This window comes from Ambystoma mexicanum, chromosome 1q (assembly GCF_040938575.1).
Source record: "Ambystoma mexicanum isolate Mex_15411 chromosome 1q, UKY_AmexF1_1, whole genome shotgun sequence".
Lineage (NCBI taxonomy): Eukaryota > Metazoa > Chordata > Amphibia > Caudata > Ambystomatidae > Ambystoma > Ambystoma mexicanum.
This window is the reverse complement of record NC_090922.1, coordinates 578,586,054-578,612,526: the sequence shown is the minus strand read 5'-3', so window position 1 is coordinate 578,612,526 and position 26,473 is coordinate 578,586,054. Positions and strand designations below refer to the sequence as shown.

General features: G+C 45.9%; 1 protein-coding gene across 1 annotated transcript in view; it reads right to left on the bottom strand.

The window, feature by feature from the left end:
- Positions 1 to 1,880: 1,880 nt before the first annotated feature.
- Positions 1,881 to 26,473, bottom strand: part of UCK2 (uridine-cytidine kinase 2) — a 177,173-nt gene continuing 152,580 nt past the window's right edge. Inside the window, exons 6-7 of the mRNA XM_069641078.1 lie at positions 2,674 to 2,722; positions 1,881 to 2,346 (exon numbers count right to left, since the gene is read on the bottom strand). Coding sequence (XP_069497179.1) covers positions 2,207 to 2,346; positions 2,674 to 2,722 — 189 coding nt within the window. The 3' untranslated portion in view covers positions 1,881 to 2,206. The remainder of the gene's footprint in view (positions 2,347 to 2,673; positions 2,723 to 26,473) is intronic.

Sequence of the window (26,473 nt, the reverse complement as noted above, 5' to 3'; positions counted from 1 at the left end):
TCCCACCCCCAAAAATAAGCAGCATTTCAAAGATCAGCACCAAGACTTTGCCACCCAAAGACACCTTTCGTTCTAGAATGGCTCCAAGACCCCTTGCAGGGACTGGTCAAACTCCATAAAATATTAAAGGCTATTTTTGGCTAAACATTTCTTTACAGAAATAAGTATCCTGGTCACGGCATGGACATGGGCCAGAGTAGTGGCATGGCTTTGGAGGACTGAGTGAGCAAGAATCCCATCTCTAGGAAAACGTCCTTCTTTGCTTGATAAATTCAACAACTCCGAGGCTTAAAGAGGGCTGCTCAACAAGGCCCCCCCTCACCCCATTGATGCTACAGTCAGTTACTGGAGTCAGAGCGACTGGCAAATGCATCCAATGACCCAACAAAAGCCAGGAGGAAGTTGGTAGGTACTCCACTACTTCGGTGACTGGTTGGTTAATCTAAACAGCAATCGCTCCATTGAGAAAACGGAAAGCAAATCTCGACCCGTTGCCCAAATTCAGCAACTTGTGCAAGGAAAGTAGCAGAATACCATCCTAGTTAACAATGATAACAGGGTACAATAAGAATGTTAACACGCCATTGGAAGATTCCTGGGTTTGAAATATGCTTAGTTTTCTTTGGTCAGCTCTACGAGGGTACAACCGGGACCAGAGCTTTGAATGGCACTACACCGTGGCATGTTAATGCTCTCTGATGGTATTCTAGTTCAAAGACCGACTACAAAACAAGACCCAAATCAGCACCCTCCAGTAACGCGAATACCTTCCCAAGTCCCAACCCACAGAAGAGGAAAAGGAAATGTACATCAGCACTGCAGTCCTTAGAGAAGGCAGCAAATCTAGTCATTACGAAACTAGACTAACAGCCCTTCCCTTAATCCGTGTCCGCCTGGGATTATCAAACAGCAGTCTGCTGCTACAGCAGACAGCACTCTGAAAGGTAACACCAACTCTCCAGGCACCAACTTCGGCAATGTTCCAACACACATTGACCGGTATACATTCGAAAATACCTAGTTACTGAAATGGCGCGTTAGCCTTTGCAAGGTGGATGATAGCAATGCAGTGGGCATACAAATCTGAAAAAGAACCAAGGGAATGCACGCTTTACGAGACATAATACACCATCAATTTCCTATCGAAAAAAAGCACACTACAAGAGTGGAAAAAAAATGTGCACGCTTGTCCAAGATGTAACCTAGTCAGATTCATTTTGAAAGAAAACCGCCACAAAAAAAGTAAATTAAGCCGTTTAAATGCAAGGAAGATCGCAGTCAAATTTAGGCTGATCCTGCCTCGTAAATCAGTATTTTTTCAGCAGCTAGTTTACACTTTCAACGTGCAGTTTGTCGCACCCGTTTTCATAGGCTTTTTAAAAATAAAAACCACATGCATTTGGTGTAGGGAATCTGGGTGTGTTGGCCGTCGGAGTAAGGTGGTGGGTTGGATGGGGAGGGGTCAACGCAATAAAAAAAAAAAAACTGGCAAACGTCTATGGCAAAATATGCACATTGAAAGTGGAAACTAGTAAATTAACTGCAAGGAAAACACGTGGATCCCCTGCCAGCAGGAAGGTCATACACCTGAGCCACTATGCCCCCAAACTCTCATAATGCATGTAGCACACGGAATCATACAGGCAAACGTATCTGCAATGGGGCGCTGCATACAGCAAAATAAAGGTTACAGCCAAGTAATCCCTCAAAATATTCAATTACCACATACTCTACTGACCAGGAAAGCAAATTCCAACCCCAGCCCCGTATGGATGTTTAATCTACAATAATAACTGCTCAAAACACCGCGCAGTTGTGTCAATCCTTGAAAAATACTGCTGGCAAGTAACTTTACAATACTCTACATTTAGACAAAAATAGATGTTCTTTATATATATATATTTATAGCTGATAACTAGACGTCATTCCATATAGTTCATTTTAGATTGTTGGGCAGTGTTATCATTCAAGCTCTTAAACCCCAATTTTGTGTTTTACAGTATTCAAAAGTAAAAAAAAAAAATACAAAAAACTAAATTAAAAAACCGCCAACGTGGCATTTAGTATTGGTGGGCTCCATCCTTGAATACAGCGTTGTGCGGACATAGTCTATACAGATGAGGCATGGAGGGATGAAGGTTTACAAGGCACAGCCTTTCCACCTCACCCTCAAGCACCATTACTCCTTGGGTGGTGGGGGGGTGGGTCAGTGCGGCCGACTACTGGACTCTGAAAGCTGTCTGTCTCGAGGGCTGCCATAACCGTTGGTGTAGTGATTACTGTGGCGCTTGCTCATTCCGCCGTTGAGAATGTCCTGGATGTGCTGTACAATGAGGTTGATAGCAACTGTTGTAGGAAAGGCATAATGAAATATATTAAACACAAAAAGCATTAAGAGAACGAAAACAAATTCCTAATCAGCCATGTAAAGTGGGTGTAGCACAGATTAACCCATGCAATGTGCTAAAGCAGGAGTCCACAACCTGTGGCTCTACAGATTCCTATGACCCCAACCCATTTATTATGCTAGCTAAGAGGGATAGGATTTGCAGTCCGGTACAGCTGGACACCAAAGGTTGCAGGACCCCTGTGCTATTAAAACCACAAAGCTAGTACTGTGCAATTATGCACAATCGAGACAGCCTAAGTGCCTGGAGACTGAATTGTCCTCACCTAAATTATCTGCTCCACGTGGAATGATGACATCTGCATATTTCTTAGTCTGTGGAGACAAAGGACAATGATGAGTTTAGGCCATTAGCCTTTAACGACAGTCTTCAAGCATTCCAATTCATAACCACACTGCAACTCTTGGTATAACCCTTCGATAACCAAGCCCTCATTTACCCAACCCATCTCCATACTGCACTGGAAATCGTATTTCCCGCACAATGTTCCAACTCTCCTAGCCTTTACTTCCATAATATAAAATACATTCGACTTCACCGTCGACAAAAGCCAAATGTCCCAGCCTCCCCACAACCAATAGCCAAAGAGCTTTCTGGTGCCAAATCCCAACTCCCACCATTCTATATCAAGCAACCAATAACCTACTCGCCTACAATGTCCCGGCCACAACCAATAGCATGCTCATTCTCCCCCTCCCCCATAACGCTCAACTAACACTATAAAAAAAGGGTCACACTTCTGACCCATGAAGAGTCACCCAATGCTGTACATTCATAATGAACTGTGGCCATGTGATCCTCAAGGGCTCAGAAAAATGGTCAATGAGCCATGGAGCATTACAAAGTGCTTTTCCATCAAAAGGCCAGATCAGGTATTTTCTCTCAAACAAGGGGTTGAAGCTGGTGTGCATGGAAATTCTTTCTGCTGGGGGTTTGAAAGAAAGGTGCCCCTCCCCCCAACCCCAGAGGGGTTGCAGGGAGTTGGGCGAGCATTTGCAGGTTTATCAGGAATCATTTGATGGGGTAGTAGGAGGGCTGGACAAGAGTGACCCAGATATAGTACTTTCGCAGTTTGGTGGCTACAGTCACAGGTTTTACCTAAACCGCCCATCGAATGGTTGCGCTCAGAAGCTGCATCTTAGGTTTCCACAAAGTTAAAATGTTGCTTCTATGGACAGGTCTCCAATTGCAAAACGTATAATGCCCTTCATAGGACATTTTCAAGTCAAACAACTTTGGTAACTGCCCTACTTCCATTAAGAGTTACAATGTAAAAAGCTCTGGAAAACAAGTCATTCCATTGTAGAATTTGAACTTCCTTCAAAGGTGTTCAAGTTTCGCTGATGCAAACATCTTCTCCAAAGACTTTCCTTTCCAAATGTCTGATTTAATCAATCTAGAACACTAAGGCCATACCTCAAATGGCAATATTTCTTCTGTGGCCTGGGTTAACTAGAATTACCAATTTACCTTAGTCTTGGAAAGGACCAGAGATTTCCACCTACAGTACCCTGCTCTTGAATGTGCATAAACCCAATACTCTTCCAGGTTATTTAATGACCAAGACAACGGCTACTTTGGCCCATCTGGGAGGTTTCATGTATTTGTACAAGTGGTGAACAGTCTAGTGAACATGTCCTATACTGAACTGGAAAATCTCAACAGCTCCTAACCCCAAGACTACCAGATAACCTATAAAGCTAGTATAGTTACTAGCCCATTAGGGGAGGGACGTCAATAACAGTGTTGCAAAATGGACTTTATATTTTGGACCGCTTTGAGCTATACTCAACGATGTTTGTTTACTAGTTTTCCTGCGACAGTGAAACGTTTGAATTTTGAACACTATTCAATTTACATCAGTTTGACTTTTTCAAACGGAGGTACAACACTCTCCCATCTGGGGTAGGCAATTGCTCCCCCCCACCCCCCCATATCCACTTCACTGCTAGAAGGATCGCCTGTCCTTGGCCGGGGCAACATTGTCAATTTTGGTTAGTCTCTGGTTTCCTAGTCAATAAAAATAAACGGCCAATGAACTTTGCATTCAAGGCTGAGCGATCAGGGTTAGGTCTGGCACGTTTGGACTAGCTGCGAATGCAGCAAATTTGGACAGACATTTTGTGAGCACCATAGATGCAGATTTTATCCACCCTAAGGGGTGTAAAGGACAACAAGACATTTAGTATGCACTGGCTGTTAAAGTGGATGCCTTTCAGGTCTGGTCACCAGCCTCCTGGTAGGAGCATTACAGCTTTGAAATGTTGCCACAGGCACACAGACCACTAAAAGTACACATTCCAAATGGCAGAGCTCTGCACTACAACATAGTGCCTTATCCCATCAGGAACAGCATAGTGTATATTGCCATCCCCGCCCTAACAGAAGAACTGCCTTTTTCTATATAACTCTTACAACTGTATGTGGACTAACGGAAAACTGGATGGTCCTAGAGGACTAGGTGTCCTTTTCGTGGGCGTTTCATGGGCCTACTCTAGACGTAGATGCAGTGCCTGGACCAATGAGCTAGGTCTGAAAGTATCTCAGAAGAATGGATCCAACAATCTTTCTTCCTACCCAACCATCACACTGACCCGCCCACAGGGTTGGAAAAAAGTTGTGCCCATTCTTTGGCTAGATACTGTGCAATCATTTCACATAATACATAGTGCAGTAACTGCAAGAAAACAACCTTTACAAGAAAGCTGGGACATATGAGAGTAACCCTTGCACAGTAACTCGATAAAACATTTCCCAATTCACCAGCATCTACACAAGGTAGAGTCCATAAGGAGAGAAATTAGTCACTGCTCAAGGAGACTGGGGGGGAGCGGGGGGTAATTCCACAGGTTTTGTGCAGCCTGGTGGCTTTTCAAGGGAAATGCTAGCACATAAAGGGAATTACTATCACCACTCGCTGCACCACATTCTGTAGCACGGACCTTTCAGCCGTATTTGGATGCCAGACATTGGACAAATTGCCATTTCAGATCACAGTGACATGTTTAAATTAGACCTGGGTGATCAAGGTGGACGCAAGGGATTTTGGAAATGCAATGCATTTGTAGGAGAATGCTTTTGTAACCTGGCTTGTTGATAAGGAAATCGATCAGTTAATGGCTTAGAAGAGTAGGATTTGTCAAACTCTTGTAGTTAATGAAGGCAACGTTACATTGGCAAATCATCGGTTATGCCTCGCATAAGAAGGATCAAGTGGGCAAGGAACAGTAGAGCAGACTTGGAAGCCACCTTTACCTCCTCCCAGCTACACATGCCCAAATGCTTTGACAAGAGAAATGTCACAACGGCCTCCTACCCAACTGCTTTTAAAGGGCCTGGACTGAGCAGACAGAAGAACTTGAAAGATATGCAGCAAGGAAAGTATTATAAGACCGATTTGGGAGCTGGGTGCTTTCTGCTGGCCATTAGGTTTCAGAGTTAAGCAGGTCCATAACCTCAATTTGTTCTTAAACGAGTGAAAGATAGGGGATTGGTAGCAACAATAAAACATTACTGCACTTTCAGACACATCTTGAGAATTGAGTTGGACCCGATCCACTAGTTCAGGTGGACTAGTGGATCGGGACTTCATGTGCAACGGTGACAAAACAAGTTTAGGCTCAGGGAGGTACACTTTACTGAGGTTGAGGAGGCAATTTAGAAAATAGTGGGCGTGCCAGTAATACTATCCCTAGTGTGAAATCAACTGTACCCATGGTCATTCACGCGTATAGGTCCCTCAGATTATTTTGTTTCTGACATGAGGTAGCATGAAGTGTAGCATGAGTACAGGTGGAGTAGAAGGTGCATAGATATTTTTCTAGCTTTATCGCTTCTTATCTGCTTTATTACAATAGGGTAGGAAGGGTTGGCGCATGCAAATCTAAGCAGATCCAAGCAACAGAAATAAGATTATGGTATCCTTCTGAGGCTTGTAGATCTGCTTAGATCACGTGCTATACATAGACTAGTGAGCAATATCTGGAGAAGATGGGTTGTGAGAAGACACGGCAGCAAATAGATGTTATAGCACCGCATGTCCCACCTGTGCATCTGCTTTATAATGTGTGTCAATGCAGTAATGTTGAGTAAAGGTATGTATGGAACTCATGTAGCAACTTTGCAAATGGAATCAGGAGGGACGTTTGCAATAAAGGCCAAAGTAGCTCCTGTACCTCTGGTAGAGGTAGCTCCTGCTGCAAAAGGCAGGGGCTTCTTTGCTAGGGAATAGCAGAGCTGTATTTATTTCACTATCCATTTGGAGATGTGTTCTGTGAAACGCCATCACCCTCCCTGCCAGGTGCTATGGAGATGAGCAGTGGATCTGTTTTTCCTAGCCGGTTTGTTTACATAGTACTAAACTGCCCTATTTACAACTGCCCTCCTTACATCCAGTGTACAGAGGTTTTAGTTGGAGGGATTTTGAAAGAAAGCGAGTAGTTCAATGAATTGGTTAGCATTTAACTTGGATATGAATTTAGGTGAAAACCTAGGGTGTGTTCCAAGTACCACATTGTCTTTGTGGACAAAGATATGGTCTTGCACTGACAGCTTGTAGTTCACCAACAACGTCTTACTGAGGTGCAGACTACTAGGAAAGCGGTCTTGTTTGTTAGATGTTTGCGGCTGGATTTGTGCATAGGCTCGACGGGTGGACCCATGAACTTTGAGAGTACGTCATTAAGATCCCAACCTGGAGGGTCGGGGAGGGTTGGAAATGGGGCACAGGTAAAAGTCTCTTCAATCCCTCCATGAAAGCCTTAACCGGGACTTTCCACCAGGGCACCTTGTTTTGTGAAGTGGTGTACGCGGACAGATGCTAGGTGAACCTTCGAGTCAAATGCTAGGCCAGAGTTTCTTCACTACGTGCTCCACTTAATGTGCGATGGGGTACATTCAATTAGTTTTACATCTTTTGATCAACAAATGGAAAGGATTTGTAACATGGTGCTGAAGTAGCAGTGCCTGGTGTTAGGTTTGCATGCCTCCTAGAGGATATCCATACACCTTTGAGGTAATTAAGTGTCCAAACTCTAGGTCATCAGGAGCCAGGCTGCCAAGTTCATAGACTGAGGATGTGGGTGGAGTGTTTCCCCACCCCAAGCTGGGATAGCATGTTTTAGGGGCACAGGAGTTTGATTGGTTTGCACATCGCCAGTTTGAACAGATGTGGAAACCAAGGTTGACTCGCCCACATAGGATCAAGCAGGATTAGAGTAGCTTGTTCTTGGTGCATCTTGTGCACTATACTGCTCAGGAGTGGTTTTGGTGGAAAAAGCAGAAGCACATTTCCCCGATCAGCTCATCCACAAGGTGTTACCCTTTGGACCTGGGTTGGGGAACCCTGATGCAAAGTCTGGACATTGTGCGTTTAGACTTGTTCGCCACAAACCTAAAGGAGAACCCCAGGAGGGAGAAGACTTAGTCTAGTATTCCCCGGTTAAATTGCCACTCGTGTTGCTTGAGTAGAAGATTTATGCTTGGAGGGTGTCAGCATCTAGTTCCCCTGGAACGTGGAGACACTAAGAACATGTTCTGCTTGAGTGCTCACTTCCACATTTTTTTGGGGATAGCCTGGACGGACTGAGTGCATGCCTCCCTTTTTAAGACATGGCAGTGGTGCCTTCGGAGGACTTGCACCGCTTGGCCAGTTAGATGCAGCTGGAAAGCTGGTAGGGCTTCGAGTACCGCTAGCAGTTCCAGAAGATTGATGTGCTTCTGGACTGAGCTCTTTATCCAGAGGCCATGCGCTGTGTGGTGAAGGTAATTGGTTCCCCATCAGGGGAAGTGGAGGCATCTGTTGTAATCATCGCTTGGATTAGCGGTTTGTGAATGGGTTTTCCCCTTGACCACCAACAAAGTGCTTGTTGGTGGTTAGGGTGATCAAAATCTCTAGATCGTCTCACTGACTGCTTGCCCGAGAACCATTATTTTGCTAACCACTCCTGCATTGGGCACATTAACATTGTGCGTATGGGACTATAGAAATGCATGAAACCATCCCTAGCATGCGCATTGCTTTGCATACGGTTATTTGGGGACAGGCAAGATAAGGAGGTATTTGAAGCAGTACGTTTTGAACTCTCATTTGAGGGGAAGACTAGCCCCTATGGTCTTCACGATAGCTCCTAGGAACGGTTTGTTTTGGATTAGAACAAGGCTCGATTCTTTTCTCGTTGATTTAAAACCCCATTTGAACAGGAAGTTGATTGTTCCGTGGGTATTCCGCTTGCAAATTTAAGGGGATTCCCCGGTTATCAGCCAGTCATCCAGATAAGGGTGCACTGGGATAGATTCTCTGCGTAAGTGTGCCGCCACTACGCCAACACCTTGGCGAATACCCGTGAGGAGGCAATGCTGAAGGGCAGTACTTTTCATAGTGTCAATTTGCTATTTTGAAGCGCAAGAATTTTCTGTGCACTGGGAAAATTGAAATATGAAAGTAAGCATCTTCATATCCAATGTGGCAATGCAGTCCCCCTGTTTGAGCAGTGGGATTACTTCTTGTAGCGTTGCCATGCAGCATTTTATGGCTTGACATGTGTTTGCAGGACGCAAGTCCTGAACAGGGCTCACTGTCTTTCTTAGGCACAAGGAAGCACATTGAATAGATACCCTTGTTTACCTGGTTTGGCAGGACAATCTCAAAAGCTTCCTTTTCTAGCAGTGTTTTGACATCTTCTAGCAGAATGTGTTGCTCCTCCTGTGTTTGTCTCTTGCTTGGCGGGTGCTTGGATGGGCTCTGAAGTTCTACGCAATAGCTAACGGCCACGGTGGAAAGTACCCACTGGACGCGATTCCCCTCCCATGCGAGAATAAATTGACAAATGCAACCTCCTGGAGAGGCATGGAGCATGTGGTCATGGGGGGGGGGGGTACTGTGGTTGAAAAAGCTCTGCCTCTACTCCTAAACCTTTGTGCCCCCTTTGAAAATGTTGCGGGGAGGACTGCCCCTGCGAGGAATCCCAAGATTAAGATTGCCCACTCGGATTGTAGTTAGGGGACCGTTTGGAGTTTCGTCCTCGAAATCGGCATATATTATACACGCCTCTTTGCACAAAAGGTTTGTTAGTAAGCTGTCCCAGGACTTAAGGGGGGGGGGGGGGGGGGGGTCATACTCTTCTTCAGCACTTCAGTGCGTCGTTTACTGCATTTCCAAATATGGCATTTGGTTTGATAGGCACATTAAATAGGGTGGCTTGAGTTTCCAGCTTAAATCCAGATGGTCTCAACCATGCATGGCACTTAAGAGTACCCTCTGCTACTAGATGCCCTGCATTATCTGCTGCGTCCAGATCATGCTTAAGGATGCAGTTGGCAACCAGATTACCCTCAGCCACTGTTTTTAAAATGTGTTTTAGAGGACTTTGGGACAGAGTCAATTTGTTGTACGACCTCATCCCCATTTATGGCATTTGTAACTTGCCAAGAGCTTTGTTTTATTTAAGCAATATGCCCCGAGCGGCGGGGGCATTACAACTCAGGTAATGCCCCGGGGCCCATAGCTAAGCCTGAGCGAAGCAAATATTTGCATGACCGGGGCACTAAAAGCATTTTTTTTTCTGTTCCGAAACGCTGCAGAAAAAAAACTAAAAAAAAACCAAGAAAATGGCCGCTGGGAAAGGGAAACAGTCAGTTTTCCCTTTCCATGGTGGCCATCGGGAGCGGACGCGCTGGGAACAGAAGTATTCCCAGTGCGCCCACTCCCCAAAGAGGAGCAGAAGAAAAGTGGGATTGAGGTGGCAAGAAAAAAAAAGTGGAAAAAACCCTTCTCCCCGGCGGGGGACGATGGAAGTCTCCAGCCGTGTGGAGGCGAGGAGCGGGGATGGCCCTGCCCTGAGTCTCCCCACAGCTGGAGGCTGCCATCATCCCCCACCCGGGACGAAGGAGCAAGAAGGCAAGCGGTGTGGGGAGGGCAGGGAGGAGGGAGGGAGGAAAGGGGAAAAAAAAATAGTTGTGTGGAGGCTAGGAGCGGGGATGGCCCGCTTCGGGCCTCCTCATTGGCTGAGGGGTGGCCACACCCTTCCACCAAGGACAAGGTGGCTGAAATCCTGGCTGAGAATCACAGGATTCTCAGCCGGGTAACGACCCGGCGAGAGCCAATCAGAATGCGTGTTGCATTCTGCTCGACTGCCGGGTACCAATAGCTATTCTTACATGCTCTGCAGCCGAGGAAGCTACTATCCTGCCCAGTGTATATATTTTTGCTCTCCTTGTCAAGAGGGGCTTCAGCAGAGGCTAAGGGCATGCCAGCCCTCTTGCTTGTGGTAGTTACGAGAGTCAAACCTTTTTCTACGAGATTTGTTAAATGAAGCCATACTTTGTGAGAGCTGTCAGAGTATGCACAGCCTTCATGTGTTACCAAAGACCATGCAGCATGTACTACATCAGACAGATTTCCCTGCTGAACTTTATGCGAAGATCCTAGCTAAGGCGTTTGCATGTGCTTGGATACTACGATGTGGTGCTACATAACACAATGTGGTTTTGTGAAGGGCAGATGAGTGAGGATTAGCATGCTCCGGTACCAGGCAGATGGGGATAATGCTGCAGCAACACTTTTCAAACATCGATTGGACTGATCTGGGGCCATCTGGAATACTTGCTGTGCAGTTGGGGCATCCACGATTCAGCTTACTTTTTAGGACTGAACTCCCAGTCCAGCACGCATGTAATCAATGGGGTACCGTACGAGATTTCATCTGGGGAAGAAGGATGCAACAAAGTTGACCTCTTATTTGATCTGGCTTTTGAGCTTCTGTTACCATTAGTCCACAAAGAGATTGAGGGAATACCAAAGAAATGTAGCGATTTCAATGGAAGACCCAGATATATGCTGGAGGGTCCTAGTGGACATCCTAAAATGCATTTGGGAAATGTTCAAGTCAAAGTTAATTTTGAAAAGGAGTTGCTGCAGATCTCAAGTGCCCTTGGGCGCTTTCAAGGAGTGAGAAAACCTATTAGTGGGATTTCTCCACTAACAAGTAAATAATTATACCAAGGCATAAAAGATAGTAAAAATCCATAGTACAAAGAGTTAACATTTTAAAATCGTTGGGACCGCCCTCAAGGGATAACAGTAACCTGCCAAACACAAACTAGGGTATTATACTGGAACTTTCCTTGATCGTCTTAGAGCATGGCTCACATAATTCCCCAAATTAACAATAAAGTCCAGGCCCATGCAGTTCCAGATAAAATACAGTGCCCCTTTGATAGTTGGAGGTTTTTCAGAAAGAAGGGCCTTAAGAAGAAGTTAATTAGATCATCCAAGTACCACTTACAGATTAGCAAAAAAAATGGCCAAGGTCCTCCTTTGCTGTTAGGCCGCACAGTTTTTCATCGGGTCACCCTTCCTCCAGTTAGTGTGAGCTCTTAAGGGTAAAATTTAGGCGCAATAATAATGGAGTCTACAGTTAGGCGAAGGGATACTGCACACACCACCCCCAGACTCATCACTACCTCAGTGATACGCACAGGTTCATAGAGCCCAGAGCCAGGACCGCGCTCCACTCCTCCACCTGATCCCTTCAGACATTTGGGCTCTTGCTGAAATTAGTGACTCAATCCCACCCGTCCGCATTAGTCCAAGACCATCCTAAAACCACTTAAACATTCAGGCAGAAACTTCAGATTACCATCTCTGCTAAAATATACTGCACATTGTTTTTTGGGGCTACCTGCAGTATCTTCAAAAAGAAGGCACCAGGTCTCATTTTGGCCCGTGTGGCAAACCTAGTAATCCCCCCCAATCCAGGTGTAAGGCGAAGTTTGCGGTTCTGTCGGGAGGCCAGTCAACGATTTCATAACCCTGTTTGAAACAACCTCCAGCTTGTCGCAGTTAGTACTCTCCCATTCTCTACCATACAATAGCAAGCTCACCTTAACACTTGTAGACTGCTACAGCATACGCCTGCCATATCTATGGTAAAATCTTAGTAATCCATTTGACCTACTCCTGGCTTTCGAGCCGTTCAAATGATTCCCCTTTTGAGGAAAGATCTTGAATTATTCAGGTGTGAAATACATTGGTGCGAGTGACCAGGGTCTGGTGTAGAATCATGCAGGTGGACACTGAGTTCAGAAAGTAGTGAGGATGGATATTAGTAGGTGATCTCACCTGTGCTCATTATTATGGGAAAGGATTGGTGTGATCAAGGACAATCTGGGGTTTGAAGAGCAAGCATGCCACTCCCTTTACGAAGAGTCAGCTGTCGATTGAAGATTTGGAGCAAGATCCCTCCACACCCACCAACAATTTGTTTCACAATTAAGGATTGTATTCCTGCGCTGGGGTCCAACCATCCATCGTGTGCATGCCAGGGTACCTTATGGGGAAATTTTGCAATACAAATACACCATAAGAATGTTATTGCAGTCATGGGTGAGAGCAGGTATTGGGATTGGTGAGGTCTCAGAGGTTGAATTAATAAAGATTCATTAAACAAGTTAGCGGATTTGGGGAGGGGTGAGACAGGGGGGGTGAGGGCAGTAGGGTGCGGTACAAATAGGAGTCTTTGTATGTGGACTGAGGAGTCTAAGCTTAGGATCAGGAAAAGTTCCCCAGGTATATGGAATCTAGGCAGTTGCTGGGCTGGAGTTCTTCAGATTAGGAGTCACAGTGCACACAAGTCTGGTTTTGGCAAGTATGTGTGGTGCATTGGAAGTAGGATTTGAAATTGTAGCACGCAATGCACTGGGTGCTCCTGCAAGACTCCCATCACCAATGAGACTGAACAGGCTTGTCGGGTAGTCCAAGGCTTGCTGGACATGCACTGGGATTGATGCAAGACTGGAGCAATAATTAAGTGGTCCAAGGGTTCGGATAAAATCACCCTTCATGCTTGCATATGAAGTAATCCCCACTCATAATATTGTGGTTTACCTTCCTTTTGTAGCCATTGCCTTTCCCTACACTGTGCTGGATACACAGGGAAAGAGCTCCTAAAGCTAGGGAACCCTCCCTGTAACCCAACCACTGAACACGGAGTAGGTCTTTTGCTAGGTATTGTAGGGGAGGATTGGTCCAAAAGACCCCCCTTGCCTACATCCCCTCCCCAGGTGAGGGCCATGACTCATCGGGCGTCCCCTCCTTACCACCAGGGCCCAGGTGGTGGATGGCTCACCTGCTGAAGACATTGCCCAAACGTATTGAATTTAGCTAGGCCCAGAGACCATTTTGTCTAATAAAGATGTGGGGGCCGCGCTACAGTGCGCCAAGCTCACACCCTTTGGAGAGTTTCAATTATCCCTGTGGCCGCAGCTCCCTGGCAGACCCGCTGTGAGCCGGTTCCCACGAACGAGACGGACATGAGCTAGTGTAAGATACCAACACAAACATTTCACCTTCCGCAGTGTATCACTGCTCCCAACATGACCCGGCCAGCAGAGCCTGGGTGGAAAGAACTGAAAAATGGTCCTTTAATAAAAGCAAAAGTTCCCAAATACTAATGCCAAAACTACTTGCAATATGTGCATTTTCTCCACAAACCCCTTTGATTAGAAAATTTGTAAAACGTACAGATATGGCAGAATACATGTTCACATGGCATAAGCAATGAAGCACCCACACCACTGCAGTTGTGTGCAAATAATAAAAGTGTCCCGGGGGGGTTATTTGTTATGTGCCTCATTGAAAAGCTTACACCCCACGGTCCCGCGCCACAACCGAACTAATGCTGCTAGAGTGCAAAGAAAGACAAATGCAACCATACTGAGGGCTCATGTGAAGGACACGCGAGAATGCATCCTCCATGTGTGCAAGTCCAAGCCCCTTATGTGCCACTACCGTCATGTACGGTGGCAAGTCATGTCCTATGTGCTCCACCAACCTCACTACTACCTCACTAACTGCATATAACACAATGTTGTAGTTGTTAAAACATAGTGTAAAAATAATGTGCTCGGACTGGCTAAATTCGAGGGGCATTAGCAATGTTAAGATGTGAGCTTTGAAACGACTCAATTAGTATTGAATGTTTATGATGCTTTCACCGCAAATCGGCAACACACGAGGAAGATGCCTTTGTGAGTTTATGCAAGGCCATTCCCCCTCCCACCCAGTGGAGCCTGCCAGACGAGAGGGCAGAGACCCGCGCCGCGCTGCTCCACCTCCCCCAACTAGGCTGGAGCCGCTTCAAAGATTTGTAGTCCCCTCTGCAGCACCCAAGGCCACGGCCCGCCACTTGCATTATTTACAGCCCAGTAGTAAACATCCGCCTGAATACACAAATCCAAAGGCGCCCTCTCTTAAACCCCATAACCCACCGGATCACCTTAGGTTTATGGCCCCTGTAAAATTAGGACACCCAATACTATGGCAACATACAGCAGCACATTCATAACGACTTCTAACAAGACAAAAAGACATGTACCGCCTGTCCCATGCCCTGAGACCTAGCCCCACGACCTATGGTACCCGGTCAACAGGACACTGGTAACCATGTACTGATGAATCGTCATCAAACCCCTCTCAAGGTGCATTCCTCCTGTGTTGCATTAACCTGTAGAATAACCCATTGAAAGATTTACTAAAGAAAATATTGCAATAACTGAATGACTGCGGTGTGCATGGCCTAGGGCAAATAAGTCAGGAAAAGACATTCATCTCTGACACTGGCACAACGACACCGCCCGGATGAACCCAGCAGACCTGCCAGGCTCAGCCCAACCCACGAGGCTGACCAGTGACGTCCTCCAGCCAAGGCCAACCACATCGCAGCAGCACCTATAGCTAGTCGTCGCCACCCAATCCCATTGAACTTGTGCCCCCTATAGAATGTAGGTTCTGATGACGTTTTTTGTAAATATGTACGCCTGTCTTTGCTATTGTCAGACAGAGCGCTCTCGGAGTTTGCAGAGTTCTTTGCATGCCCTATTCTGATTAATAAACTCCCATTTACGCTCACCCGCACTTTGCCTTGGCCTTATTCCCATCCTGGGAGAGTCCTTCATGGTCTCTCATTGCGGGGAGGATCGTGCTGGTTGGGGACGCTTGCCTTCAGTATGCACAGACAGGGCAAGCTTGATGACCGAAAAGCTGGGAAGGTATCAGTCCAACAGCCTGCCAAATTTAAAAACCCATTTTATTCTTTGGTGTGATGCGGGCCAGAGCTAAGCCGAAATCATACTACTCTTGCCTGTCTGCACTGCACAGAGACCAGGACAGTGTGCATAAAGAACAGACTGGGAAAACATGAACCCAACGTGTACAGAGAAAAACATGCTCTTTTTCTCCATGCTTCCCGTGATCCTTCATTCAATGTGGATTATAGAAGGGACCTTGCAGATTGAATGGTCAACAAAAATATCTTGTTAATGCAGTATGCCGTGCCAATTCCACTTCTAGGGGCAATCTGCTAGAAGTCCAAGTGCTAATCAAAACAAAAGCGGTGATGGCTGCAAGGTTTAGAATTCTCTTAACCTCTGTCATTGCTCTGGGTAACCCTCCAGCCAATCGTTATTTGCCTGCTAAGCCATTACAAAAGGGGAAAGACTATATGCAAATCAGACTGGGCCCCACCTCAAAAGCATCAGTCAAGCCCCAACTGCTTGGTCACATCCCTTCTGCATGAGACCACAAACATTCCCAGACATGTGCAGAGTAGCTTGGGTCTCTAGATGCAGCTGGTACATGATCCACGTCTGGGCATACCCGTCACACTCTGGTTGACCTAGCAAAACAGAAGGCGGTGATGGCTGAAAGTGCCAGCATACGTGCTACACAAAAACAGGAAACAAACCAGCTTTAACAAATACTTTAATAACAGGTGGAGATAAGTGGAGCAATCACGACTTGTATGCTCACCATTCATAGGAACATACGTCTTAGATGCTGGCTTTCCACAGAGACTTAAACTGCTCACCTCACCCAGTTGTGTCAAACTCCATGCTAACTTCAATAACAATTCCTTTGAATATCTGCTAAGTTATGCTCTACAGTGTAATCCCAGAGGATAAAAGAAATGACAGTAAGTAGACCCTAGACTCTCAGGCAAACTGCCACCCAGTAATCAATTATTGAAAATGTGTGTGAAACCCTGTGTACACAGGCCAAAGTGCGTGCTGGCAACAGCTTATTTCCTAAGGCAACAGCTCCCTCTAGCGGTGACAATAGGTGAATCAGGCAGTCTATTGAGCAGGACTGCATCAGACAAACCTACATCTGGCCTTTTATTACATTGTATGATAAGGACATGCCACCAAGCCATTTAGCTAGGCCGCTGGACTAACTGCATCGTTTAGTGTACATTCCTCAGCTCCAAATTATTGCCAAGGATTTTCCCCAGAAATTGCGCTCAGTGTCCAGGTTTGAAATATTTGCAAGGGTGTTGTCCACCTCCGCACCAGACACTGTCAAAGCTACACCAGATCTACAGACGCTTCCCAGATAGAAGTGCCTCTTTATCTTCCGACTCCTACGCCTCCCATTCCATCCCCCACCATTCCATCCCTCCTAATGAACAATGCTTTCCCTTTGCATCATTTTTCACCCAACGCTACCATAGCAGGTGCATTGCTCTGAGCAACCCCTCAAGACCACCGTTCGTCACCTGAGGTTTAATATTCATTGAAAACCTTCCCACCATCACTGCCTTGTTTTTACCATAGCAGAGGTGGGAGGATGGTTCCTAAACAGGCAGAAATGCATTCCTCAATGTCAAAACAAAAAACAAAAAAAAAAAAACAAAAAAAAAAAAAAAGGAATAGTTATCACATCTCAGAGCCCTCACATAATTCATAAAACCAGGTTTGGGCATGTACATGCCTATATCAAATTTGACAGAGCTACAAATAAAGGTTAAGTAATTTGTTTTGTAACCAGATCACGCATGCTTAAACTTGCATACTGACGGTTTGCACTCTTAAGAGGACCCATGACCTGCGATCAGTTCTATAGCACACTGGGGTGTATTTACGTAATAAACAATTTACAATGCAATATGGTTTAGGCTTTTAACCATGTTGCAAGTTTAGCCTGAAGGCATTACAGTTCACACATGCATGTACTCATTTTACCCTTTTTGAACTTCACTAACTCCGCGCTATCTTCCACATCTACACACATGATTTATAAGCTCTACGATTGAGGATTTGTTTTTAACTTGCAAATGTCAAATTCACTGGACCTGGTGTTGAGTGTTTGATGCTGCAGCAAGGTGGAGATCACTGAATTCAGGGTCCACAATAGGGCCCCAATAGACCCTAAACAGCAGCAAAGTAGAGCAAATGTTTTGACAACCTATGTGATTCATGTGAACAGCTTATGTTAAGAGCAGTCATGCCAAAGTGGGCTTCTTTTTACACCCAGCATTGAAACAAGGCTGGCAAAGAGACACTGGCCGCACATCCTGTCTTCCCTTCCTCCAGCTTCTACTTAAGGGTTTGTTGAGGGGTGCGGGCCTTCAGGATATTCAGAACCTTAATTAAAAAGGTTCACATTTCAGGAGATCAAGAAAGAAAAAAATAAGCCTGGGATTGTGGATTAATAATACTGAACCAGCAAATGTGGTTAGTTGGTAGAAGTATCTATCCTCTTATGAGTGGGGCTGTGCCACAATGGAATGAGACGCCTACATCAGAGGTGAGAAGGAGCAGGACCCATTGCGCGCACTGCCGAGATCCAGTTATCACCATAGAAGAAACAGCAATGCCAAAAGATTCTAATAGTAACTACAGTTTCGAGCTAGCCCCCATCAAACTAGTGATTCACGGATGGAATCGCAAGGTCCAGAACATAGTTTGTATACTGGAGTGGTTAGACGAGATGAAAAACCACTACACTTACCCACAGGAAGAAAAGACTGCAGACTATGGGGTCAGGATGGACATCACCCCAGCTGGCTATAAAACTGGATTGTTGCAGAGCTGCAAGCTGACAAATCTAAGATGGTACCAACATCACTCCGCGCATTTAAAGTCGCAGACTCTGCATAGGCAAAATGCTGTATTAAATTTGATGGCAAAGTGCTTTACAAAAGGATTCCATGCAGGGTCAATAGGGTTAACAGATGGGGGGGGGGTACGGAGAAACCGAGAATTCACGCACAATGTGCAGGGCTAGGCAAAAACAGGGCAGAGGTAGATAACTCCTGGGGACAGAGGGAGACCACTGCCCAGCACAAGGTAGCACCTTTGCTGGTAGTCACAGTATTGACTGACCCCAAAATGAGGTCGTGGAGAGGCCAGTTTGTAAATGCACAACTATAAATACTGAGAGCCAAGAGCACCAACAGGGAAAGATAGGCAAGCAGCCCCAGAACAGCCAGGCAGTGAAAACATGAAGATCGCGGCAGGGGTATTTTGATTAGCTTTTTATAGTGCTGGACGCCTAAACGATTAACAAAAACCAGCAGTACAGTCAAATGAATCAATAGTTAAGAGCCAACAGAATACTGGCTAAGATGATGTTTTTTTTAACAAATCTTAGAGGTAAAGATAGAACACACAGAATGGGGGAAAAAAAATTAAATTTCTTTGGGCCAGAAGTGAAAAAACAAAATCATGAGGAAGCACAAGGATGAGGGACAGTAAGTAAAGAGCTTCAGAACGCAGAGACGAGTAGGAGAATAGAAAAGAGATGAGGAGCAAGGCCGTAGAGGAGAGGAAATTGAAAAGTAAACGATTTACAAAACGAAAGCCATTCCAGAGAAAGTGAAACAGAACAATGGAACCTGCAGAGAACAGTGATAAAGTAAAAGATGGGCAAGATGAGAAGCAGAAGGAAGAACAGAGGAACAGTGAAACAAACGATAACACTAGAGAAGAAATCTGTTTAACAGAGAAACCAACACGTTTTTGGAATGTTGAAAAGTGTATACCGGCAGAAGCGAGAACAACAAGTTACTTACCCCTGGTAACCTTTCGACGATGTTATATTCCTCATCTTTTAGAGGAGATCCAGCTTCAGCTGCTTTGGAAAAAATGTTGCGCCAAGGGCGCTGTGCGTCCATGCAGTCTGCTTTGTCTCTTGAGGGCCTACTTCTCAAGGATGTCATCGAAGGTATGTATAGCACGTGCAGTGTCCATTAGCTTCAGTTCTGTTTTTCATACAGTAGAGACTCCCCGCATAACCACAGGTTTGACCATACTCAACCTGGAAAGAGCGAAAGCTGTAATAGCATGGGAAATTCTACTGTGGGGTAAGTTGAGAGGGAGTGCGATGAGGAATACGTGGGATGAACAGTCAAAAGAACATTACCAAGGGTAAGTAACTTGTCCTTCGAATGGATTGTGTCCTCCCAACCTATTACTCATCTTTGATAGACTCCCAAAGCAATTTGTATTAGTGGTGGGAGTAAGAATTTCATTTAATGGTTTTCATGAATTGAATGGACTGGACTGAGGGAAGACTAAAGGCAGTCATGTTTGTGTGTGGATAGACCACGTTACTGCCTCACAAATATTTTTGATTGGTATACTTTAGGGCTGTAGAGTTAGGCATGCCCCTGGTGGAATTGGACCTTAATCCTTCCGGGATATCCTTGCCCGCCAGTCTGTAGCATTCCGAAATTGCCAGAATGATCCACCTGTTACGTAACATCCTGCCCCAGCTTGTGACCTGTATAGCCTTTAAAAAGTGGATCGTCAATATGAAGTTTCGATAGCATAGATATGTAAAAGCTCAGAGCTGTGCGTGGATCTGTTCCTCCTTGCCAGGATGGGGTGGAGGATAGAAAGTGGGTAAAAATGTTCTGCCCTACAAGAAAAATCAAATAATTTTGGGTAAAAATGAAGGTTTGACCCTCAGAACAACACTATCCTTATGGAAGATAGTAAAGGGTGGCTTGGAAGAAAATGCTTGCAATTCACTCACTCTATGGGCTAAAGTTAACGCCACCAAGAGAATGGTTTTAAATCTTAACCTTAATGGACACAAATTTAAAGGTTCAAAGGGTGCACAGACATTTTAGTACCAGATCAAGGTCCCAAATTGGAACCTGGAAAGGAGATGGGGCGACATCGGTGAGCCCCTTAAAAAGTGTCACTGGTACAAATTTGTGTTTAGTATCCGTCGAGGGCGCAATCAGAATGAAAGCAGCATTCTGATTGGCCCTCGCCGGGGCTTTACCCAGCCGAGAATACTGCGATTCTCGGCTGGGATTCCAGCCACCTTTTCCCTGGCAGGGGGAGCGGCAGCCCCCTCAGCCAATGCGGAGGCTCAGAGCGGGGCCATCCCCACTCCCACCCCTCCCCCCACCCCTGTCGGGGAATCTGGTATGTTTTATTTTTTTTATATTTTTTATTTCTCCCTTCCCTCCCACCTCCCCACTTACCCAATGCCGGCTTTGTCCCCGGCGTGGGACGATAACAGCCTCTGTGTGGATACCAGAAGCGGGGCCATCCCTGCTCCGAACCTTCACATGGCTGGAGGCTTCCAACACCGCCCCGCTGGGGACCCAGGTATGTTCTCCCCCCCTCCCCACCATCCCCACTTACCTTGTCTTTTTTTTTCGGGAGCGGACGCCCTGGGAACAGAAGTGTTCCCAGTGCGTCCACTCCCAATGGCCATCATGGAAAGGGAAAATTTACTCCGTTTTCCCTTTCCCGGCAGCCATTTTCTAGGTCATCTTATTTCCACTTGGGCCTATAACTATGGACCCCGGGGCATTACCCGAGTCGGTAATGCCCCCGCGGCGAGGGTCATATTGCTTAATTAACATTCCTCAGACGAGCCCTTAAAGATGGAAAGCACCACCAAATAACCCTTTTAATTAGTTCCAACCTGGAGCCTCAGATTGCGTAAGGATAGTAGAAAGGATACCATCCGGTGTTCTACACAGAAAAGGGTCTACTTTCTTGTCTTTGGACCAGCTGCAGAACTTCTTCCAATGGCACAAGGACTTTGTTGCTGGCCTTCTGGCCGAAAGCAAAAATCTCCATTACGTCACCCGGAAGGTCCCAATAGTGTCGTAGCCTCTTGTGGAAGACGTATTGGAGAGCAGATGACATGTCCAGACGGTCAGGGCACCACGTCCTCCTGGCCCAATTCGGGGAAATTAGGACCATGTGTTTCCCAAACTTTCTCAACCTCCCAATCACGTGAGGAATGACGGACTGGAGGAAACACAAACAGGAGTGGAAACTCCCAGTCCACTATGAACGTGTCTCCTAGAGCTCCTCTCGGGGGAAATTCCCAAGAGCAGTACAGTTCACACTTCCGGATGACACTGGTCTCAAACAGATCCACTTGAGGCGTTCCCCAAAGGGTGAAGACTCTTGAAGTACTCTGAGCGAGTTACCACTCATGGCATTCACCACGGTGTGCTTCTCTGGGTATGTGAACTGCTGATAGATTCCTTCTTGAATTGCCCAGTACCAGAGCTGCATTACCTCTGCACAGTGGTAGTGACACTAACACCTCTCGAAGTATACATGCCCACTGGGCTTACCATCATTGGATCATTCTTTGCCCATACAGAGGACATCAAAGCCTTCTGCGCAAGTCTGATTGCTCTCAGCTCCCAAGGATTGATGTGTAGTTTTGACTCTGATGGAGACCAACGACTGCTGATTGTCAAGACTGTTGGCATGGGCTCCTCACCCAGTTAGTGAGGTGTCCATCACTACGGTCATCTCCGGCCATGGTTGCCAAAAAGGTTCACCTTCAGAATGTTGTCCTCTCAAGCCCACCACAGGAAGAGATCCTGTGTGACCACGTTTGGAACATGAAGTATGTCTGAGATGTCCACCGATAATTGAGGCCACAAGGTCCAGAGAGTCCACTGGAAGGATCTCATTCTCAGGTGAGCCTCGGCACCAGGATAATGCAGGATGCCATGAGGCCGAGCAACCTCAAGAAGCCAAAGGCCGGGAGACGCTGAGCACTCTAAAATTTGGTTACCATCTGCAGACTGTTGAAACCTCAACTCAGGTGACGAGTTCATTCCCAAGGATGTATTCAGTACAGCCCTGATGAATTGGAGCTTTTGAGATGGTATCATGAGGGTGAATCCCCGTCTGGAGTGTGGCAGGTCACGTGGAGATGATCCAGGACTTGTTCAGGAGAATGTGCCCTGATCAGCCAATCGTCCAAGTAGGAGGTAGACGTGAATCCCCTCTCCCGAGACTTGCTGCTAGCACCCCCATGAGTTTGGTGAATAGCCTTGGGACAGAGGTCAGCCGAACGGCAGAACTCGAAACTGGTACTCTGTGCCCAAGATTAATTGGCACATGAAAATAGGCATCCTGAAGGCCCAATGACACCATCCAATCATTGAGCTGGAGGGCCTGAAGGATCTGAGAAAGCGTGGCCAACTTCAACTGAGGAACTTATTCAAGTATCACAAGTCCAAGATGGGTCTCAGTCCTCTGTCATTCTTGGGGATTAGGAAATATGAAGCATACCATCCTTTGTTCCCCCTCCGTTACAAGTACTGTCTCCATAGCACCCTTCTGTAGTAGGCTCAACATTTCTTGCAAAAGGAACGGATCTGGAACTTTAACGAATGGCTTCCTGGTGGAGGATTCCGAGGTCTCTGAATGAAGGGGCGGCAGTAACCTTGGGCTATGGTTTCTAATGCCCAAGCATCTGAAGTAATACCCTGCCATTCTTTCAGAAGCTGAGAGTCTGCCTCCCACCGGGTGTCGAGAGTCAAGTAAAGTCAATGGTAAAGTAGCAGTTGCTTGGGCAGGCTTTGCACTTCTCCCTCGTCCTCCACAAGGGAAATCTTTGGCGTCTTTGACCAGCCATTCCTCTCGCTCTTCCAACTGAGTAGTAGTGAAAGAATCTACCCCTTCAAGAAGGTTCACTGAGGTGAAAAGGCTGAGACTGCCTGATGGCGGTACCTAGAGACTTGGCTGCTGCCTTCAAAGTCTGCAGCTTATCAAGGCTTTATTTATTTGGATTTATCAAGCGCCCAGTGGCCCGGAGGCATTGTGGCACTGTTACAGAATATTCAACTTAGTACATGTTAACAACATTGGTTACAGCAGATGTATAACATTGTCAGCCGTGCTGCTTATAATAAAAAATAAAAAAAAAAGACAGACCTCTCAAAAGGCATATTAAGGAGTCTAGACTGCACGTCCAGTGCAAATGCAGACTTCCTTAACCACACAAATCTGCGTATCAAGGTGTTTGCCACCATGGCTCTGCTGATACTGTCAGCAGAATCCAAACCTAGCTGTAGAGGCTCACATGGCCCCTTTCCCCATCTTTTATAATGGCCAGGAAGCAGTCTTTCATCCCCTTCGGAAAGATGTTCAGCCGCCATGGATACACAGTCCCATATGAAGGTACATTTTGCATGGGCACATGTAGAGTTGGAAGACTCAAAACCTATGCTCCTGGCAAAAAAGACTTTCCTTGACCAGGCATCTATACTCTGATCATCCCGATACGGTGGAACGGTCACACAAGCAGCATGCTTGGAGTTCGTGGTTGCCGCTTGCACTACTAAGCTTTCTGGGGTAGGATGTTTAGACAAATAGCCGGTGTCACTACAGCCTACATTCGTCAAATCTGACTTCCGGACTGGATTCAGTGCTTGCCAGTTTGCACTTACTCACTTTTGTAGAGAGACATGAAAAAAGGGAGGATTGGCTCCCTTTGAGGACCTTTGTCCAGGATATCCAGTCATCCAGTTCGAATGGGAAGGCAGGTCTGCTCCATCGCATAAAATCAGGGACCATGGTCATTAATTGCCTGTAAGGGGCATCTGCATGATCCTCTGGGTCTGGCTCGTCAAATTCCCAATTCTGGTGAGGCGTCCACCCCACTGGCTGTTTGTAAATTATCACGCAGGTCCTGCAACCTAGATTCCTCCAGAATAAAACCATCAGGAACATTAAGTGTGCCATATTGCAATCCAAAAGTGAGTGATTGTCATCTGAAGGCTCATTGTCTTCATAAGGCGACGTGAGATTTAAAAATATCCTTTCTTGCCAATGGTTTAAAGGATTTTTGAAAGTTTGGTAAAGGCGCCTATGGCTTCAATGGTTTCAAGCCAGATGCTGATCAAGTCTTGGGCGTTGGGAGACTGGTCTGTGGAATTTATCCATGGCTGTCTTCGATGACTTAATCGTGTCTAGGCCGATGGCGCTCAATGACAATCTGGCCTTTGTCCCAGGCTCAAGGGATCTGGCTAGAGCCCTTTCCTTACCGGCTTCAGAAGGCATGGTAGGAGCATGGCCTACTTGCTTCGAGGGATTATGACTCGGAAATTGTATCTGCCTGAATCATTCCCATTGAGCTGGAGCAGAGGCCTTAATAAGCACGATATACTCCTCTCTGAAGAGTCGGAAGAGGAAGGAGGCTCTTTATGATCTTGGATTTTCTAGACGACGGAGGGGTGAGAGCCACTCCACGACCTAGACCTTTTAGTTCTCTCATCATGTAGAGTCATCTCTCGCTTCGGAGGAATGTTTTTTTCAATGGGGTAGTCGAAGGGGATTTTTTTGGGGAGTCTACATGCCGTCAATTTCCCTTTACACTCCTTCAGAACTTTTCCGGTCCTCGATAGATACGACCGACAGGTCGAGGTCTTGTGCTCCACACCAAGACACCACAAGCGCACCCAATGTGGGTCAGTCGCGACATTTTAGCACCACAGTCTTAGCATTTCTTAAACTCTGTCTTTGGGTGTTGTCAGAGCCCGAAGATGAAGACATTGTTCACAATTTCGAAGTAATACGAATCGCACCGTAGTTAACAAAGCAATAGCTTACTCGGAAAACTGAACAGAAGCCAAAGGGTGCCGAGTGTTCCATATATAACTTAGATTACATCCTCAAGACAGAGGCCCTCGAGTCGACCGCATCAACGCACAGGGCAGCTGAAGCTGGATATAGGTACCATTACCATCATAGATGAGGAATATGTAGGCGGACACAATCCATCGAAAGATAGTGCGCTCAACCTTATCAAAAGCAGCATAGAGATCAAGAACAAGAGCGTTTGTCACCAATTCTCTTCTGTCTGCTCATTATTCTTCATAGACATGCAGTTTCCGTAGAGTGACGGAGCCTGAATGCAGACAGAAAAGAACATGAACTAATGAAAGAAGAAATTTGAAGATAAATACGCCCTAGGAGCTTAGAAAGGGAAGAGATCTACGATGAAAATTAGAAAGCAAAGAGTCAAGGGTAGGTTTTATTTTTTTTAAGATAGGAAGTATGGAGGCATGCTAAAATGGAACAGTAGCAGAAGAGATATTTAAAAGAGCAGCAAGATAAGTTAAGAAGAATAGAGCAGGAGAAGCCGGAAGAGCGTCACCAGGAGAAGAGGTGGGATGAGCCCGCAAGTTGGTAAAAGGGAAACAGTCAAGAAGAAATCTGAATGAAAGTAGTTAGCAAAATCCGATGCAGAAAGGGGAGAAAAAGACGAAGGATTCGGGTATGAAGGAGAATTTAGAAGAGAGGATGTGAAGCAAAAAGACCGAATACACTGCTGTTTCGTAGCCAAGAGAGTCATAGGTAGAATGAAATATAGATAAGGAAGACAAGTCAGCTGCTGAGCCGGACTTTCACCACCACCATTCGGCCTCACAGAAAAGTGGGTAACCCTGAAGAGAATAAGATTGGATGGACTAAAGACGAATGAGTGAAAGTATCTGACAGAATAGAAGCAAAAAAAGGATACAAATTGAAACTAGCAGGAAGAGTAAATCGCCACAGAAGAATGAGATCAAAAAGATCCAAGAGAACAGTAAAAGATAGTTGAACATTGATACAATGGGAGAGAATGTGTAAGAGAAAAAGAAAGGAGAAAGTGACCATTAGAATAGAGCACTGGCCAAGGTCGAAGTAGAAATAGAACAAATGAGATCAAAAGAAGACCAAGATATAAAAAGGTGGTGGTGGAATTTGTAGAAGGGAATAGGAGTGACGAATGGACAAGCGGAACAGCAGCATGGGTGAAGAAACAAAGATTAAAAGTCACCCAAAAGAAATGGAAGGACCTAGGACGGCAGAAGAGTGGAAAGAAGGATTGAAGATCACAAAAAAAAAAAAGGGTCTGGCGGGCGAAAGATAACACGAAGATAGGAACAAGAAAAGGAGCATTAGTGATACATCAGGCTGAGCATGAGCTTAAATAGGGACAGAAGACCGAATACCAACCCCAC